This window comes from Stegastes partitus, unplaced genomic scaffold (assembly GCF_000690725.1).
Source record: "Stegastes partitus isolate 25-593 unplaced genomic scaffold, Stegastes_partitus-1.0.2 Scaffold689, whole genome shotgun sequence".
In the NCBI taxonomy this organism is placed as follows: domain Eukaryota; kingdom Metazoa; phylum Chordata; class Actinopteri; family Pomacentridae; genus Stegastes; species Stegastes partitus.
This window is the reverse complement of record NW_007578420.1, coordinates 265034-283928: the sequence shown is the minus strand read 5'-3', so window position 1 is coordinate 283928 and position 18895 is coordinate 265034. Positions and strand designations below refer to the sequence as shown.

The window sequence follows — 18895 nt, the reverse complement described above, 5'->3', positions numbered from 1 at the left end:
TTTCTCTGCTGAGCACTTGTCAGAGCTTCTGTAATGCGAAATTGTTAAAGAGAGTGAAATAAAATAAAGTACACAAGCAACAGAAATTGCCTCTTTTCCGCCATGGGAGACTTTAAAACAAACAGCAACTTTCTGCAGCATCAGGAATAAAACACCCAGCTTTAGCAGATAATGCACTGGAGAACACAGAGATCAAAAACATTTTCTGCTTCTTTGAAAAAATAAAAAAAACCCTCAGTCCTGCTCCGCTTCTCTAGAACACCGGAGCTCATGCCGTTAATGATACATAGAGCTGAAAGAAGCAGAAAGCGGACGTGAGGCTGTCACAGGCAGCAGCCAGAGCCTCACTCTGTCTCCTGAAGCACAGTGACAGCCTCTGCAGCTCCCTCACTTTCCACACTTTGATCACAGCACAGAGAGGTGAAGCTAGTCAAGGTTAGGATCATTCTCTGCACACGGCACCGCATTCACTGAAGTACAACAGTCACGACATGTTCCAGAGATATTTTGGGTTGAACAACAGTTTAAAGAAAAAATAATTCTAATTAATGGTGTGAATTCATTAGCAAAAGTCAAATTACAGTCTGTTGAACAGTAATATCTGCTGACATGACCGACTTTAGCAAATACTTCTCTCGAAAACATTCCCAAAATACTTCTGAACATAAACTGACAGAGAGTTTGTGAGGACAAACATCATCTCATTCACAATAAATACTTTTTATTCTACGGAGTGCCTTGGTTTGGTGGCATTTCACTTTTTCTTTCTCTCTTTTTACTCTAACAATCACCACACTGAGTGTTGCTTAATGTAAAGCTGGTAGGAAAATGAAACCATGCAAGAAAAAGGAATGAATTTCTGCACACTGTCGGTGTTCAGTGTGCTACAAATGCAATTCGTGTGATCAAAGAAGTTTGTCAGGAGGCTGACATTTAGAATTATTAGTTTAGAATGAAACTCTAAATAGAAGCAAGATGCTGATTTCTCTCCAACTCAATGAAACTTCAACATAGAAGTTGAAAATGAAATGGCAACTTTGTCTTTTGTCATTTTCTTAGAAACAATGTATTTATAATTAAATAAATGATGCAGATATCTCTCCATTAGATCTGAACCATGATACTGTACATGCAAAAATATTTTAGAGTTTTACTTTGAAAGCACAGTACAAACTACAAGTTTTTATGCTGTTGACTTATGATGAATAAATGAAGTGATTATGTAAGCTACAGCTACTCTTGATATAAATCATGTCAAAGATTGATAATAACTGCTTACAGCAATAAATTTAATGTAATGAACTGCACACAGTAGGATGTATTAGCAGAACAAAAAATGCCAACTGTAACTCTTCATACATGTAGAACAAAATAATTAGCTTTTCTTACAATTTTCTTGGTGATATTCATTTGGACAATTGATTTTTGTAAAACTACAACGTAGTATGATCATTTTAGGATCACAGCAGGATTCTGTTATGAGTCAAGATGTGAAAATACAGTTTTTGCATTGTTCAATTTTATTTTCTTAGAAATGTGTCTTTTTGACCTCAGCCTTTGAATAACACAAACAAAGCTGTTATAAACCTTTCAGTATGAGTTATTTCAGTACTGCAACAACCTAATTTTTTTTAACTTAACTACACTAATTAAGATGGGCTGCAAGGTGGATCGGTGGTTAGCACCGTTGCCTCGCAGCAAGAAGGTTCCCGGACGCCCGGGATCTTTCTGTGTAGAGTTCGCATGTTCTCCTCATGTAGCGTGGGTTCTCTCCGGGTTCTCCAGCTTCCTCCCACAGTCCAAAAACATGTTGAGGTTAACTGGTGATTCTAAATTGTCCGTAGGTGTGAATGTGAGTGTGCTTGGTTGTCTGTCTCTAAGTGTAGCCCTGTGATAGACTGGTGACCTGTCCAGGGTGTCCCCTGCCTTCACCCTAAGTCAGCTGGGATAGACTCCAGCCCCCCCGCGACCCTAGTGAGGATTAAGCGGTGTATAGATAATGGATGGATGGACACTGATTAAGGCTGACTTTAAACTTTGAGGTCTCCAACATGATTTACATATATTTCATTAAACTGTGATATCCGTAGCGTGAACATCTCCTTTCAGACACACTGTGTAACTCTTCAGGAATGTGACGCTTCACTGGATGTTTATTTGGACGTGCTGGCTCAAGATTATGGCTGCATATCGATCATTCTTTCACGACAATTGTAAACTTTTCACTTCCTAGACACAATATTTTGTCAGCAGTGTTGCTGGTTGCGACACAGAGCTCCAGACTGACAGACAAGTCAGTGTCATTTATTGTTTCCTCTTGTTTCCTTAATGCAGAGCAAAGCTTTAAAACTCACTGAATCATTAACCGAATTCCCTGGAGAGTTGAGAATTCACAGAGACATGCCGAAGGTGATTTACGAATAATTAGCAAAGCATTAAAAATATCACAGCACGAAAAATCTCATTTGCAGGACGATCAGCTACACTTACAGGGAAAGCAGGGGCGCATTTGGGCCACATTCAAATGGAGAGTTGGGGATGGTTTAATTGGGAAGTTGGGGCCTGTTTGTGTTTGGCTGCTTGTGCTGCTCCTGGTTGCCTTATTTATGGATGAGCATCACAAAAAAACAAGCGTTTCTCTTGAGCCTGCTGCTAATATGAAGGCAAAGCTTTGAAGCACTCTGGAGCGAAGAGAGTTTCATATCCTGTGAATAATGCAACCTTCATCCATATCTGCTTTGTATTTAGCTTCAGAACTCTTCCGGCAAGCTCTGCCCCCGACCCTCACCGCCTTTTCTTTCTGTTGTCACACACACACATTCATATACACACTGAGGCCATAACTGATATCCGCACACAGTCATAACCGAGGAAAGAAGAAGAAAAAAAAAAAAAAACCCACACGCATGCACACACAGGTTTTATTGCACAAGGTCGTGCCCTAAGGGCTCAAAGTTTAACTGCCAGCATTTCAGCGTAAACACCTTGCTTCACCTTGGCAAAGGAAGTAGGAGGAGATTCCTCAGCACAAATACAACACAAGGGTTTCATAAATCTACTGCAAGGACGACAACCACCAGACACCACATTTATCTAAAATCTCTTTTGATGCAGGGAGGATGCAAAGCAAGACACACACACACACACACACACACAAAAAACAGACACTTCTTTTTTAATACTCAAGTCAAAACCAAGCTGGAAAATAAGCTCCTGAAATATTGCGGTGAGCTCATACAGTAGAAACTGTAGCTTTTTTGGAGGGATCAGGTCTTTAATTACAAAGTGGGATAAACTAGATTCAGTTTGTTTGGTCAGTTACTGATTCAGAGCAATAAAAAGTATTTGAAATTCGATGTTATACAACACAGCATGTAGTATTACTTGACATAAACTACAGTAATCTAAGACATTACACCCTGAAGACTAAACTTAGGAGTTAAAATTATTGGACACTTCCTGTTAAAAGGGAGGTTTTTTTCTTCCAACTTTGGCCTTGTGCTTGCTCAAAGGAAATTGTTGGATTTGTTGTTTTTTTTTAAAAATAATATCATAATATACGGTCTTGACCTAAATTATGTTGTGAATTGGCACTATCTGAATAGAACTGAATTGAACTAGACTATAAATAGCAGACAGATCCCTGAGACAAGAAGCAGCATGTTTCAATCATAATGCTCTCCTTCGGGCAGAAGGAAAACAGTCTTACAATGTGCATCACAACAAAACTGGTCAATTCGAGTGAAGTGATTTGACTGAACAACCTGATCTATAAACAGAAGAAGACATCTCACCTTGATGGCGTAGTTGACCAGTGGGTCCTTGGCATAAGATGCGGTGTAGTACACAGCGTCCCCCGCCTCACAGCACGGTTTCCCAGTGGTCAGCCTGAAGTGGGACCAGCTGTCAGTGCCGAACCTCAAATGATCCTTCTGGCCTGCCATGAAACGGTCCTCACACTTTGCTGCCAGCTTCCGCAGGGTGTCCGTGTGGAGCCCCCGGATCCTCCCCACCACCTCATCCCAGCTGTCTAAGCCCCTGTAAAGAGCAGGTCTCTGGGGTTTGGAGCCTCCTCCAGCTGCACCTCGACCTGTTGTCCGCCCTCTCCCTCCCAGAGACTCCGTACTGGGGTAGATTCTCCTCTCCCTGCCGGCGGTGGCACTGGATGCAGCGGGGGCAGGTTGGGGGACCAGAGAGGACACGCTGTTAGCCAGGCGGCCCTTGCTGTGAGCTGCGGCAGCTGTTGGCCTCTCCAAGGAGTCGCCGCTCTCCTGGTCGTGGGCTCGATGAGGCTCGGAGCTGAGGGAGGAGCTCTGACTGGCTGTCTCCCAGGTGGAGTCCAAGTCGTAGAGAGGGTTGGCCACACTCAGGTTGGTGCCTCCCGGTTTGGCCTCAGCCCGGGGTCTGAGGGCTCCCTGGATTGGCTCTTTGCCTCCCAGGCTTGGTTCAGTACTGGAGCGAGGAACAGCCTTCTTGGGGAGTGGCGGTGGCGTGGCTTTAGGCGCCGGCTGGTCAGCGAGGACATCCAGGTCGATGGAGGCTAAAGTATCATTGGACGCTTTGACGTTCCGTGGCTGTTTCAGTGGGATCATGTTGGCTCGAGATTGACCTGGAGGAGAGGAAAGATAAGAATCAAAGAAAATTCAGACTGGCAGACTGCACCATGTAAAACTGAATGGATTTAAAAACCAATTTAGGCTTCAATACCCTGAGGACAAAATTACATGATAATGTAGCTGCAGTTATGGTTACAAACCAAGGGAGTATGCTTTGCCTTCAAATAAACTCTTTAGTATTGCTATTGTATTAGACGTTCTAGTCCTACTCCATCACATTTCAGAGAAAAATGGAGCACTTTTTACTGCCCTACAATTATCTGACACTTAGAGTACAGTAACAAGCTACTTGTAGATTGAGATTTTACATGAAACTATGCTGCATTGCTAAAGATTAAACTACCACTGTAATTTAAGCTGTTTAAAATGCTCCTTACATGCATTAGTAAATGCATAAGAGCGGGGCTTCTATATTTATGGTAAACTGTACTGCCCTTCAGAAACATTTTAAATGCAGAACTTTTACATATAGTGTGATGTTTTCAAATTGTTGTGTTGCAACTTTTTCCTAAGTTAAATACCTGAATACATCTTCGACCCCAGACAGTTTAAGACCAGTTTAAAGAAGGAAAAATAAAAATATCTTAAGATGGTAAGTCTTTCTTTCAGTGCACAGATTTAGCTTTTATGTCTACGCTTTGATTCTTTTCAATTTGTTTTCTTGTTAGCAGAAAGTCTTTGACTGGCCAACAAGAATAATTGTTTTGGTACTTCATAGGTTCTTTTAGTGATTTTTACTATCAAGAGAGGCTCTAAGCGTTTGTGACAGTCGAAACTCCTGCAATGGTCTACAAAGAAAAGGATCTGTAAAGATAAAACATATGAAAGACTACTGATATCAAATGTGATGACACAGGATGTGACTTTCATGAAAAGCAGCTGGAATTCAAAGCTGACAAAATAGGTAAAATGACACTGAAATAACTCAAATAACTGCACACTCTTTCACCTATGGCTTCCCCAGAGCTGTTTGTTTTCTCTCACATGGCATTTCAAGTGGCCCGCTGGCTTGTTGCCTCTAATGAAGACGAGAGGCTGACGTGAGGTTGTGTGCCGTGGCACGTGAGGGAACTGCTGGCCCTGAGGAGAAGCCAGAGAGCAGGACAGCTGGGCACAAGTTGTTCCTGCAACCATCCAGCTGCCTTTCTCAATCTGCAGTTCTATTCTGCAGTGAGGCTTAAAGAGGCAGCATGGAGAGCAAATTTATCAGTGGCTTGACGTGACCTTATTTTTCCAAGATGCTGGTGGGACGGAATTGGAGGGTTGAGGGGTTGATTGGAGTCCCTCAACGTTCTCTGGAGTTGAGGACCACTGAGGCAGATGGGTCAAAGACAAGTGTCTGACAAAATGAAAAGAACAAAGGGGTTGTGCCATTTGCATGATGGGAATGAAACAGCCTGGTAGTTTTAACTAAGTGGGTGCACAAGGTCACAGACAACCCTACTGTGCAGCTTTAACTCACCAGGGAACACCCCAATTTCTTGGAAGATTATACTGAGAGCCTGCTGAGTGTTAGACGATGATGTCTTTCAAGTCACCTCTTCTGCCGAATTACTTTGCCAGTCCCTACGGTACAGGCATCTGCTTGAACAAACTGTTTCTCTTTGTACAGTACAAACGCTACTGATTACAAATTCTCGTTAAACTGTATGAATAACTCCCCACGTGTAAGTCACGCTGCCATCATCTTAAGAATGCAGTGGAAGCCTTAAGGCAGAGCAGTCAGGATAAAGTAAATGAGTCTTGGTAATCCTCCCTGGAATGAATATATTTAATGTGTTCCTCCGCCAATCTGCAATAATCCGTCCAAGAAAGCAAGCGTCTCCTTCGTCCAGTCGTGGGGATCTTCTGTTGCAGCAATGTGGCTGTGACTTAACTGAATTACATAAGACTAACTCAGTTTGTTGCATGCTGCGTCATTGATTAATCAAACAAACTATCAAAATATCAAAGATAGGGCAAAAAAAAACCATTACAAATTCTCTGAACCCACAACAACAAACTCAGGTGTCTTATTTTGTTTGACCACCAGTGCAAGGATCCGAAACAGACGAAAGCACGTCATATTTGAGTAGCAGAAACAAGCAAATGTTTTGATTATTTGCTCGCAAATGACTAAAATTAATAATCAGTTATCAAAATAGCTACTTTTACATCAGCAAATATTAACTATATAGTACAATTGTACCAATCTTAACAAACCTCTAATTCCTAGAATCGCAAGAGCAGCACAAATCTGTTAATTAAGCAGCCTTTTTACATAACTACACAAAAAAGCTGTTATCTTACTGTGAGTTTAACCTGCTGTCTTGTCTGTGCCTGGCAAAGCAACTAAACAAAACAGTGTCACAAAATGATAGTGTGACAGAAGCCTGGTATAAAACCTTGAATACTGATACTGATAGCTATGACTAGAAGGCTGTTTTTCAGTCATGTAAAACTCACAGTTGTTAACCTAAACTTCTTTTGAGGTGTGTTTACGTGTGAGAGATGAAGCGGGCCCTTCAAAAGCTGTTGGAGATTAAAAAACTAATTTTCTTCTGCAGAGCGTGATGTGTCTCAGATAGCTATTTTGTCACTGCTGTCAGTCCAAATCTAGGTGTGAACACAAATTGAGAGTCACAGTCTCTCTGCAACACATGATCAGATTATCATCAAAATCGATAATAAATAAATAAAAACAAACAATATCTGTGCACACGAAGTTACAGAGGTAGTTACAGTAAAATGATCTGTTAGACACATTCTTCAGCAGAGTTAGGATAAAGATTTTTAAACATTACTTTCTACATTGTTCTCAATCTTGATTTGTATCGAAAAATAACATATTAAAGCATTCTATTCAAAATTCTAGAGAACAGGATTCCCCAACATTTCTTTGTAAGGCGATGAGGGAACTTGTTGCCGTAGCGGAGTGATTTACTGCTCAGCCATTATGCTGCAACAAAACTAACTCTGACACTGCAACAAGAGGAAGCGATGGAGGGGGTGGGTAGAATAAAGAGGACCAAGGGGGGGAGGAATGAAGCGAGAGCAGCAGAGTGGGTGGCTAGAGGCGGTAAAAGTAGGGGAAGTGACAAGAGAAAGGAAAATACAAAGAGGTGATGGAATAAACAGAGATGCCGAGGAGACAGGTGGGGACAGGGGTGAATATTGACAGATAAGGAGGCGAAACAAGTAAAACAAGCCTACCTCAATTCCACTAATGCCTCAAAGTTTCTAGTTAAATGCGATGCAGCAGCTGTGCGAGGAGGCAGAGTGGAAAGCTGCGTCCATCCCTGGGAGTCTGTGAGGAGTCGCGAGTGCCAACAGGCAGGCTCAACGCTCCCACCAATACTGGAGATTTCTCACTGAGTGAGGCGGTGAGCGCTCTGCCTCCTACTGCCTGATGCTCTGATTAAAACACAAGTGCGTGTATACAGTTTGATAGCGAGTCAGAGGGAGAGAGAGAGAGGCATTTCTGTCTAAAAAGTGAACGGGATCCTTCACTAAAATGTGCGAACAGAGAATATACTGCAGCCAAAAGTGAAGAGCAGAAAAAAAAAGCAAATCAATTCCTTTTTCTCAAATCCTGACGAGTAGAAAAGGAGACATAGATGTAAGAACTTAAAATAGGCATTGCACTTTGTGGCTGTGTGACTTGAAGCAGCGGGTGTGTGTCTTGAAGGCCACAAACCCCCTCCCAAACAAAAATGACGTACTGCAACGTTACAGCAGACAAACACAAAAACACACGCTTGTATCTTGTCCCTCATTACCAGCATGCAGCAAGGAGAGCAAGAATTAGGCTGCAGGCAGCTCATAATGTGTCATCCTGGGAGCTTTTAAAACCATCACAATATATCTATCCACAGAGCAAGTGTGCAATCTGACTACACAAACACTGCAAGCCCTGTTTGCACCAACACTGTTAAAAAAAAAAAGAAAAAAAAAAGCCTAATTAGTGCAACAGTAACAGTGAGACACAAGCATTTAGCCACTGATGAATCATTTAACATGTTGAAAAAGATCCACACACCTTTTGAATATGACACATACACATGTGTAAACACACGGTGAAGCGCCTCGGCTGTGCATCTGTTCCGCAAACCCACACTCTCCTCCCCATCACTTTGTGTTTCTATTTCTTGTTCTCTCACACACCACTCGATCACTGAGAGATCCTTTCCCACACATAGAGAGCTTCATATTTTAAGTGCCCAGCAGTGTTTGACAGCTGTGCCTACCTCTCCCATCCTCCCCTTGATGCCGCGAAAGCCTGGTATTATGCGATCGCTGTTAGACCGTCGCCAAACCTGAATTAGTAAGCTGCTGACTGAGTCCAAAGATGAAATGACAATTGTCACAAGTCAAAGATAGGCTATGGAAAGAAGGACTGTCAGAGGGGAACTTCATCATCATGGAAATTAGAGGAACATAACACTCTTTGAAATCATGTCATGTCCATATAAATTATAACTGAATTTAAAACAAGTCGGTAGTGTCCTAGATTAATTTTGCCTGTTTGGGATAAAATGACATTAGATTATTGATGCTGAGCAGTTAAGGATTTGTTGTCTCCCAATTATTTGCTGATTTCATGTTTTCGCTGGTAAATAGGCCATCCTATAGCAAAAAGAACCATTACCTAGATACTTTAATTCCACTCTTTGACTTTAAATCATGTAACAAACACTGAGAAAGACATAACAAACCCAACAACATTTTTTTTCAGGTTTCTATCTATTTAGCCAATTAGTGTCTTGACTCCACTCACTGTATTCATTTACACTGGAGTGTCTTCTTTTATTTGCAACAGTATCTGTTTATATTTGCCAGAAAACACCTAGTACACCTCTGTACTACTGTACAAGACAGCGCAGAGCAGTCCCACGAAAATGAGTCAAAGCCCTGCAAGTCAATGATTCAGGTTGAGGAGGTGTTTTTTCCGCACAAACCTTTTCCACACTGAACTTCAAGACTGCTGTGTCAGACCAAACAATTAGGATAATTTGGAGAACAAAGAAAGCATATAATTAGGTTCAGATTATATAGGAGGGTAAAAGCTTTTATGACATTAATAGTACCGTGATCACTCATACAGCGTATGTTCTTGTGCTGTGGTGAGGCAGCCATGTAGTTAAGAGTGCACTTCTATTCCAAACTCTTCAATCATATCAAATAAGGCTTTCAAAATACAGGAAACAAATGCACTGAGACAGAAGAATAATGCGATTTAGAAAATGGAGATTATGTGAATGAAATCCAATAAAATCAGTCGAAGCACGGCCTTGAAACATGGACAGAATTAGTGTCACTCACGGAAACATTAACATTAGTGACACGATGTTGCACCTCTAGCTGAAATAATGTGCTTCAAGTTGTTCAAGATACCGCGCCACAGGCTGTGGGTGACAAGATGTGTTGAGATTTTGAGCTCCAGCTGTTTTAGCAGGGAATAAATTGTGACTTGTCAAATGAGGAGGTGTGCTGATGCAGGAGAAAAATAAAATCAGCCACTTACGAGTGAATGAACTGCACAAGCTGAAGAGTGACAGGTAGTGGCAATAAAAATCCACTGTTCTGTAAAGCTTACAACAATAATAAATAGAAGCCCCATACCAAACCATATCTTTATCTTGAAAAAAAAATCAATATTAAATACACAAAAAATATGCAAACAGGAGAAAAATACTATTTTCCACCCACACACTGTCAGGTTCAAACGTGTAGTTTTGTATTGATCTGATTTTGGTGCATGATCAGCAGCTTCTTTGTATTTTTGGTTTCTACATTTGGGAGCAATGCGACACAAAATCCAGGTGCAAATCAATTAGAGGATGCATTGGAAGGATTTGCTGTAACACAAAGCAGAAAATCCCTCCTGCACACATGAAACTTGCTAATTCGGACAACAAAAGCAACCACACTTGTCTACACAACACAGTAATTGAACTGAATTTCCCTTCTGGGATAAACAAAGTATTTTTCATTTCATTTCACTTCATTCAGTAAGCAGGGTTTTAAACTTTATGCCACCTGTCTATAGCACGAACACAAACCTACAAATAGACACGTTTTAGAGACTCTCTTCATCTTGCACGTGGCATTCTTACCCAGGTTGCTGTAGGTGGCACTGCACTGGCTGGAGGCAGGAGAGTGGGAGTGATGAGAGTGATTCCCGTCCTCCTCAGGCTCTCCAAGGCTGGCGCTGCCCTCGCTGGCTGAAGCTGGAGTGGCAACCTGGTTGGCATGGCCCTCCTCGCCCTCCCCAAATACCAGCCCTAGATTCACTTTGGCAGGCAGAGAGGTGGCACTGGGTAACTCCCGATCCCTGGCATTGCTGGCACTGACTGGTATCTGGCTGCACATGACAGAGAGAGAGGCATGGCTCATTTAGTTATGAAAATGTGGAAAACTCGCTCCGTTAACAGTCTCATTACATGTGGTTTTACTTCCTTTCTCCTCTCTGAGAATATTTCTCCAACTGCTTTGATTTGTTTATTGCTCGATTAACAACAAGGTTTCATTCTTCACAGAAATATCAGCAAAACAAGTCCCAGAAGAAGCTGGAAGATATGAAGGAGCTCTGTTTGCAAAGACAATAGAGTTGTAGGATGATAATTGAAGTGCTATTGATAAGGACTTGTCTGCCATCATTCATTTTGTCCATGACAGATAACACAACAGGATATGAACACACCACATACAACAATGTTCTTATCTGGTCAGTTGTTTCAATCTTTAAAATCAGCTTGTGCTTCACTGTATCAGCATACTTCATCTTTCTCAGCAAGTGATGAATAGGAGACAGCACAGCTGTAAGTGGGGGAGCTCTTGAAGTCTGCTGCGTTTTATATGCAACTACACATATGGTGCCTGAGGGAAGGTGAGAGAAAAAGACAAAGCAGGCCACAGCGGAGTGTGATAATATTTTCTGAAGAGCCCTGTGACTAGGTGGCTATGATTTAAGGTGTTTCAAGAGGTGAGATGTATTTCATCTAAATCTGCCACAGCAGACTGATGATAGGTGCGATGACAAGGTGGTAGACGTCAATGTGATTATTACCTTCATTATTTAGCTTTTTTTTCTATCTGGAAAAGGATGTATTAACTCATTAAAATACCCATTTTCTTCCCTAAAGAATAAGCTAATGAGTCGGGCAACCTGAAAAGAACAGAAGACAAACAAAAAAAAAAAGTTGATAGCCTTGTCTTGACAGGCATTGATACTGATAGAAACTGCCACCTCAGTAAGAGAATATATATCGTTTCTATTACGACTGGAGGCAACATCTTCATAATATACTGACAGTGGCCCAATTGAGTTGTGGGCGCCAGATATGTGGGTCATCTTACAGTTACTCATAGTGTGTTATCACTGCGAGAGCTCAGATTGTACAGAGTAACTCCAATCACAGTGTGAAAGCCCCAGGGAAGGTATGAAGAGACTTGTATGCTGCAGCTCGTTGCTGCCGGAGATGCAAGTTGCACAGGCAACCTGCCACATACTCTGTGTGTCTTCTTCAGGAAGTGACAGCAACACAATTTCCCCATGGGGCCCGAGAGCACCTCCATATCAGTACACTGTCTTTGCTGTCACGTCTGACAAGGCAAGAAACCACTTTGTATTTGACACTGGTCAGTCCATTTAATGTACATGTGCACAGGTGACGCAATGTAAAAAGCACATTTAAAGACAGAAATTAGCTTTGCTTTTATACACAAAAGATTATGCATGTAATAGCTTGCAGTATGATTGTTCGTCGATTGCTTGTAAGTTATAATGTTCATAATATATAACTAGCTGCTGTAATCCCAAAATTTACTTTGCTAAAGACACACATTTAAAGACTGATTCCTGAACAACTTTTTAATCTTTAATCATTTCCTTCATCGCAAAACAACTATCAAAATAAGTTTACAGAAAATGGGCCTAACTATAAAATTTTGTAAAAGATGTATCATAGTAGGAACAAGACAACACTAAGCATGTACTAACACTAACATAATTCTACACAGAATGGAAACTTACATATGAAAACCAGCTGAAGTAGGAAGTAATGAATGCCAGTACAAAAACACAAGGAGCCAAAGATTGTAAAAACATTTGTTCCACAGTGGATTTCTTTTAATTAAACGTAAGAAGACCAAAACTATTTTTAAACTCTTTTTTTAAATTTGTTTTATAGTCACCTGGATAACAGTGGCTCTCTGGTCTACACTGAATACCCCTCAAGCCCTCTAGAATCAGTCTACTCCAGAGTAAATAAGACACTCCTGGTTACTGACCCCTGATCTGATTACAGTTCAGTCAGTCTTTCAATTTGACCTGTCTGAGATATTACAGCCTTGGGCCACCTGGGTTTGGCCACCCAGGTGGGGTGATATTCTACACTACTGTGGATTTTAGCCCCCATTGTAATACACAAAATGCCTGCTACCTACACGTACAAGTAGATGGATCTGCCAGATGCTCTAAATTTAAGATACTGCTGTGGTGGCATATTGTTCACTATCCCTGGCACAGATATTCGAGCTTTAAATTTCTTTACATGGTATATTTAATGTCAAAAACAAAACAAAAAGGCAAAAGGTCACAAAAAGTTCAGAGTTAGTTTCATAGCCACAGGCATTGTCATGGGTGTGACCGACTGGCAATGTTTGTATTATTCCAAATCAGATGTGTCATTTCCTTTGACTGTAATGCTGCTACATATATTCCCAACATGACTAATGATTCATGTAATCATAAACGAAAGTCCCTAAAAGTACAGTTCAAGATACAGGCAGAGCTCGCAGAAAGCTTCGTCTAGTTTAATATACTGGAGTACACATTTTCTCACATCTAGTAGTACAATAAATTGAAATTCTTGTGTCACCAACTAGCTGGTCACATACTAACAACCAGTCATGAGGAGTGTAAAATCGAGTGCTAAAGCTTTCCTGTGTGCCCAGATTATTGCTATAAAGGATTATAAGTGCCATTTGAGGCACATATGTGTGGTATGAATAATAAATTAAGCTTAAAATTATCCATCACCACCCTTACATACACACCAATTTAAGTTTTTATTGCAATTTATTATAGGTGTGTGTCTAACAGAAGATGGTCAAGCAGTCCAGTCATTTGCTAAAATAAGTCAACGGATAATAATACTGAATCATATTCCACCAAATTAAAGGTGATGTTAGTTTTCCAATGGTTCTCATGTGCTGTGTTATGCTGCATGTATAACATTCTTTACAGTTGTCCAAATCCATTAGAAGTTAATCTAATTTCTGGTATTGTCTGGGATTACTGTTACATTTTGGAGACAAAGACACTGTTAATAAGCACACTGTTGCAATATTTTCTCTAAAAGGTGAAGGAAAAGTGAGCACTTGAGGAAAACACCTTGCTGCTCATGTGTCTGTCTGTAACCTGGGGCACTGTGTTGGAGGAAAACATCAGATCTGACGTGTTTATGATCTGTCTCTGTAGGCCATAAGCCCTCTGTGTCTCTTTTAAAGAGAGTCGATCAATAGCTTCTAAGTTGCCACAGTGCATTACTTTAGCACTTGCCGGCAGTAGACAGTTAGAATAAAAGGGCCATAACAATGTTGTGAGCCAACTAGAAAACAGAGTAAGTAAAGTGAATAGATGGAGGCATAAAAACTGAGTACGTTATAATTAAAAACAAAACAGCACACAGTACACTGTGTTGTAATAAAATCAAGCTTGGCATCGAAATCTGTTGCTGCTTGACCTGTACATGTCAACTCAATTTCCTCTTCTGTTCTTCCTTGTTTTTTTTTACTTTATACAACCAACTACACTTCTCAGAAGCAAACTGTAAACAATTTACAATCAGCCATAAAACTGCCCAAAAGACCATTAAATAACAATGAAGACAACCTCCACCATCTCATCCTGTATGAACAAAACAGCCAGTGTAGATATACACTTTGAGAGGCCCTTGACACAATAAATACCTTTATAGCCGCTACACGCTTCAATGTCAGGACCCGACTTGTTCAGACAGCATGAAGCTGCCTCAGTGCATTTCACTGTTTCTTAGACCTCTGCCGCAAGAAATGAATAATCTCTCATACAAAACACGAATCATTTAATCTCAAACCTCTCCTCCCTGCTAAGTCAACATGACTTCAAGTGACCTAGGGGGTCACACAAATGTATGAAAGAGCAGAATTTCAGTTCTTACCCGCTGTACTGGCTCACGCAGCTTCCCATCTGGAAACTTTGGATACAAGACGAAGGTAAAAATCACATTCTAGGTAGAGCAGTATTCAAATAGTGCAAGCTGGCCTGCTGTTAGGAATGAAGACGTTTTTCCTGCATGTCTTTCTTTCCTTGTCTTTTTTTGTTTCTCCCTCTTTGAATGTTCTTACCTGTCTAAGGTAATGAGTGTTTGCCAGAGCTGAAGAACACGCCCACTGTTGGCCAATAAAACTGCTTCCAGTCAGAAAAACCCCACAGAATTAACCCTTCATTTGCCAACCAAAACAGAAAGTTTGTAGAGTGACCTGTGGAACTGGTTCACAACATGGAAATCACTGACCGACTGGTCTGTTAATCCAGGAACAGCTCAGGATTTCAAGATGAAACATGTACGTCCCACGCCTTTGCTTTGTTCTAAAGGTATTTTGCTTTATATGGACATGCATTTCTCGATTAGTGCAAGCAAGTGGAACAAAAAATCAGCTTGAAGACAAATTGGAATCATCTTACTGTCTTGAATTTGTTAACTAATACATGTACATTTGAAACTGCTTGGCTTGTTCTTTAACAGTTTATAGATGCACTCATTTGAAGAAAACACAAAAAAATAAGCAAATGAATAAATAATCAACTGTTTTACTATTGGAGGAAGCAAAACCTAATAGCTGCTTCTCTATCTCTTTAACAGCTGTTACTAAAACACCGTGAGGCATGTTTTCACATTCCAGCACATTCCTCCTGTAGACTTTAATTTTGTCATATTTTTCTCTCACTCCACCAAAGGAAGCTCTGGCACGAAGAACATGTTTAGCTATTTTCTGTTTCTGTTTAAACTCAAAACCATGTCTTAATACCTGAGCTAAACATCAAACAAGACAGTACAGCAACAGAATCACCTACTACAAAGACACTAAGTGAATAAGTTAGCTGCTAACTGATATGTTTCCAGTGAATGCCGTGAATAGCAGGGTCCCAGAAGAATGGTTGTAAAAGCAGGATGAAAGAAAGTGTGGTAGACTGGACCAAAGGTGAGATGCTTTTGAAAGAGTTTAGTGTTGGCTAACTTGTTAGCTAACAATGTTAGCAAATGGAAGAAGGTTTCTCTGCAAATATGAAGGGCTCATTCTTCGGCAACAAAAACAAAACAGAAGTTACAGTTGATTAAATAAAGTATATCAGTACATATAATATTTTATTTCTGCGAATAGATCCCCCTAAATCCTACATATTGGCCCTTCAATTACTGATTTGGGGAATCATTGTTAGAAATACAACAAAACTTGAGTTATTTTCACAGTTAAATGTAAGTATGTAAATGACGCAGTATGAAGAGTACAGCATCACCTCCACAGAATAATCTTACAGCCTCCATTGGAAAGTCCTCTACTCAAAAATGCAAGTTTAGTTTCAGGGACTCATTGGAGAAAAAAACCAAAAAACTTTTGGGTTGCATGTACTCCAATACATACAGCACACTTAAATACATCCCATTTTAGTACAGCATTAGCTAGATATCTGATATTACCAGCAAAACGACCGTACACGTAACTCCTGTACCACTCGTTATAAAGTGAGAAAGAAGACAGGAACTTCTGGAAGAAAGAAACGATGACTGGAGCTGAGGCTCGAGGAGGACAGAAAAAGCAGGGAAGTTAGAAAAGAGACAGAATGGGGCCGAGCTCTTGACAGGATGGAGGAGTAAAATATTTAAGAGTTCACAGTGCTTTGGGCTCAAAGGAGAAAAATCTAGAAGGAAAGCATGGAAGAGGAGTGCAAAATTACATGAAACAGAGAAAGGGATGATGGGAAGTCAAGCATGAACCTTGAAAGTGATCCAAAATGTATGGAAAATATTCGGGTGGCAGAGAAATAAAGCGAGAAGAAGAAACATGAGTGAAGCGTAAAGAGGAGGTCAAGATCTGAGAGATCAGGTGAGAAGACTAACAAGTTGTGCAAGTGCGGTTTCGCTACTTTTAATTATGTGGATAACCATGGGTGGACGACTAGATCCAATAATCAGCATTTTTCTAATTGTTGAGTCAGTATTTTTGTTAACTAATTCCCAATAAATAAATGTAAAAATGTGCTAGTTTGGCCCTGATGTAGCCTCTTCTCTCTGGTCGCTCTGTAATCTTGAGCAACATCCCGCCTGCAGGAAGCACATCATGAGTAAAGATAAATGCTGAAAAGTTTGCTTGAAATATTTTTCATTTTTACTACAAATATGTTCACCTTGATGACTAATAATCAATATTAGCATTTGCCCTTAAAACAACCATATGGGTTGACCCCTAATGTGCATCACCAAACTAAATAATCAGAATATGCCGCAAAGAGATCAGTAAGGAAATACTGAAATATTGCAAAGTGTATTCAACTAAGGTAAAAACATTCAAATGCAGCTGCGTCTTATCACAAAAAAACATGTTTGTTGACTAGCAACAATCTTTACAAAACCATACATTTGCTTTTAACTGGGTGGGGAATTCACATTTTCTAAAATGACAAAAACGGTGAGAATATAACAGGTTTTATATAGACTTGACTTTGTTTAACAAGCTGATTATGTCAGGTTCAACGAAATGAAGTGATTCATTATGAAATGACTGATGGACTTAGGGTGGGGTGACAGCTAATCTCCTAAACTTACAAGTTTTAAAGGTTGATTCATGAAATAATTATTGGTAAAACCTTGGTGGATCTTAAGTACAAAGGTATTTTGTCATTGTCAGCAAACGCTAAGATTAAACACACTGTGGTGCAGCAATAACACAAGACGTACTGGTTTTGGTATGAAACCTGCTGTCTACGTTTTTAATACCTCACATCATTAACAGTGCTTTCAGTATACAGCTTTCTTGATGAATCATTTTTTGTTTGGTTACTGCAGCATCCATTTGACTGATCATCAATGCAGCAACTGTTTAAAAACAAAAAACAAACAAACAAAAAAACAATACTTTGTTTCAAGCCAAATGCTTAAACAAGCTTATGATTCAGAGAAGAAAATACAGTGTCTCTTTCACCATCTGGGCTATCCTTATCTAGCACTATTAGTCACATCACAGGAGACTTACTTAGGGCAATGGCAGGTAAGAGACAAATAATGAAATTATTATACAAGAGCATCACAACCACACTGGCAAGACTGAGGAGTGGTAGTCAGTGTATGTGTATGTGAGTAAAGTTTTAATGCAACTTATGTAGCCACAGGGAATATGCCATCTGAAGAAGTGTTTAATGGAGTAGTGGCTGATCAAACTGTTGTTGGATGACTTTTAACAAACTGAGGTTCACTCCTGAAGGGAGACCCAGTGAGCACAGAGCATGCTGTTCAGGTAATAGAGTATATTACGGAGGAGACCACATAGGCTGTACAATTCATGTAGTCGACTGGGCAAGTAGGCAGGCAGACATGCCAAATTAAGATCAAACACCTCTAGAATCTGTGATGAGAGATCTGTGTGACAGGGGCAGAAGCAACCCTGACACTTTGGAGCAGCAGCTGGCAAAGGTTGAGTATCTTCATCTTAGGCTGTATCCAATTACACTAAAAGGAATGCATGTGGGCAACGGTAATGTGGGCATTGCATGCAAAATGATTCATTAGACTACCAAGAGGTGATGTAGGCAGAACATGTGTGAAATAAGTTGGTAGATTACTAATAGTTTCATGCTGAGCCTTGATGACTGCTTATAAAGTACTTAGTTCTGCTAAACAACATTTATCTTGAAGCAGTTTACAGTATCATACACTCCATCAAAGCCCAGTTAAACTGTCGATGGGTTGAAATGTTTGCTTTCTGCTAGAACCACTTTCCCTCTAAGGTTGTTTGTTAATGGAGCTTCCATAGCAGTATTAAGTGAACTTTGTCTGAGGGCCACAATCCCGCAGGGCTGATGTCTACTTATTGTATATCTAGCAAATGATAAAATGACTTTTTCAATGCTCTTTACACATCAGAAGCTACATAAAGCCATATCCACGGTGGATATGTAGCTTCTATCTTATGCAGTATGATTTCAATTGAGCACCTTAATGTATTTTTTTCCTGGAAAAGAAATCTCAGTAATTAGA

General features: G+C 40.3%; 1 protein-coding gene across 2 annotated transcripts in view; it reads right to left on the bottom strand.

Annotated features, from left to right (window-relative positions):
* The window catches only part of peak1 (pseudopodium-enriched atypical kinase 1), a 112906-nt gene that overhangs the window by 4483 nt on the left and 89528 nt on the right, over positions 1 to 18895 (bottom strand). For both annotated transcript variants that reach the window (XM_008290649.1, XM_008290650.1), the window contains 2 exons: positions 10712 to 10959; positions 3795 to 4609 (listed from right to left, as the gene is read on the bottom strand). In XM_008290649.1, coding sequence (XP_008288871.1) covers positions 3795 to 4609; positions 10712 to 10959 — 1063 coding nt within the window. The remainder of the gene's footprint in view (positions 1 to 3794; positions 4610 to 10711; positions 10960 to 18895) is intronic.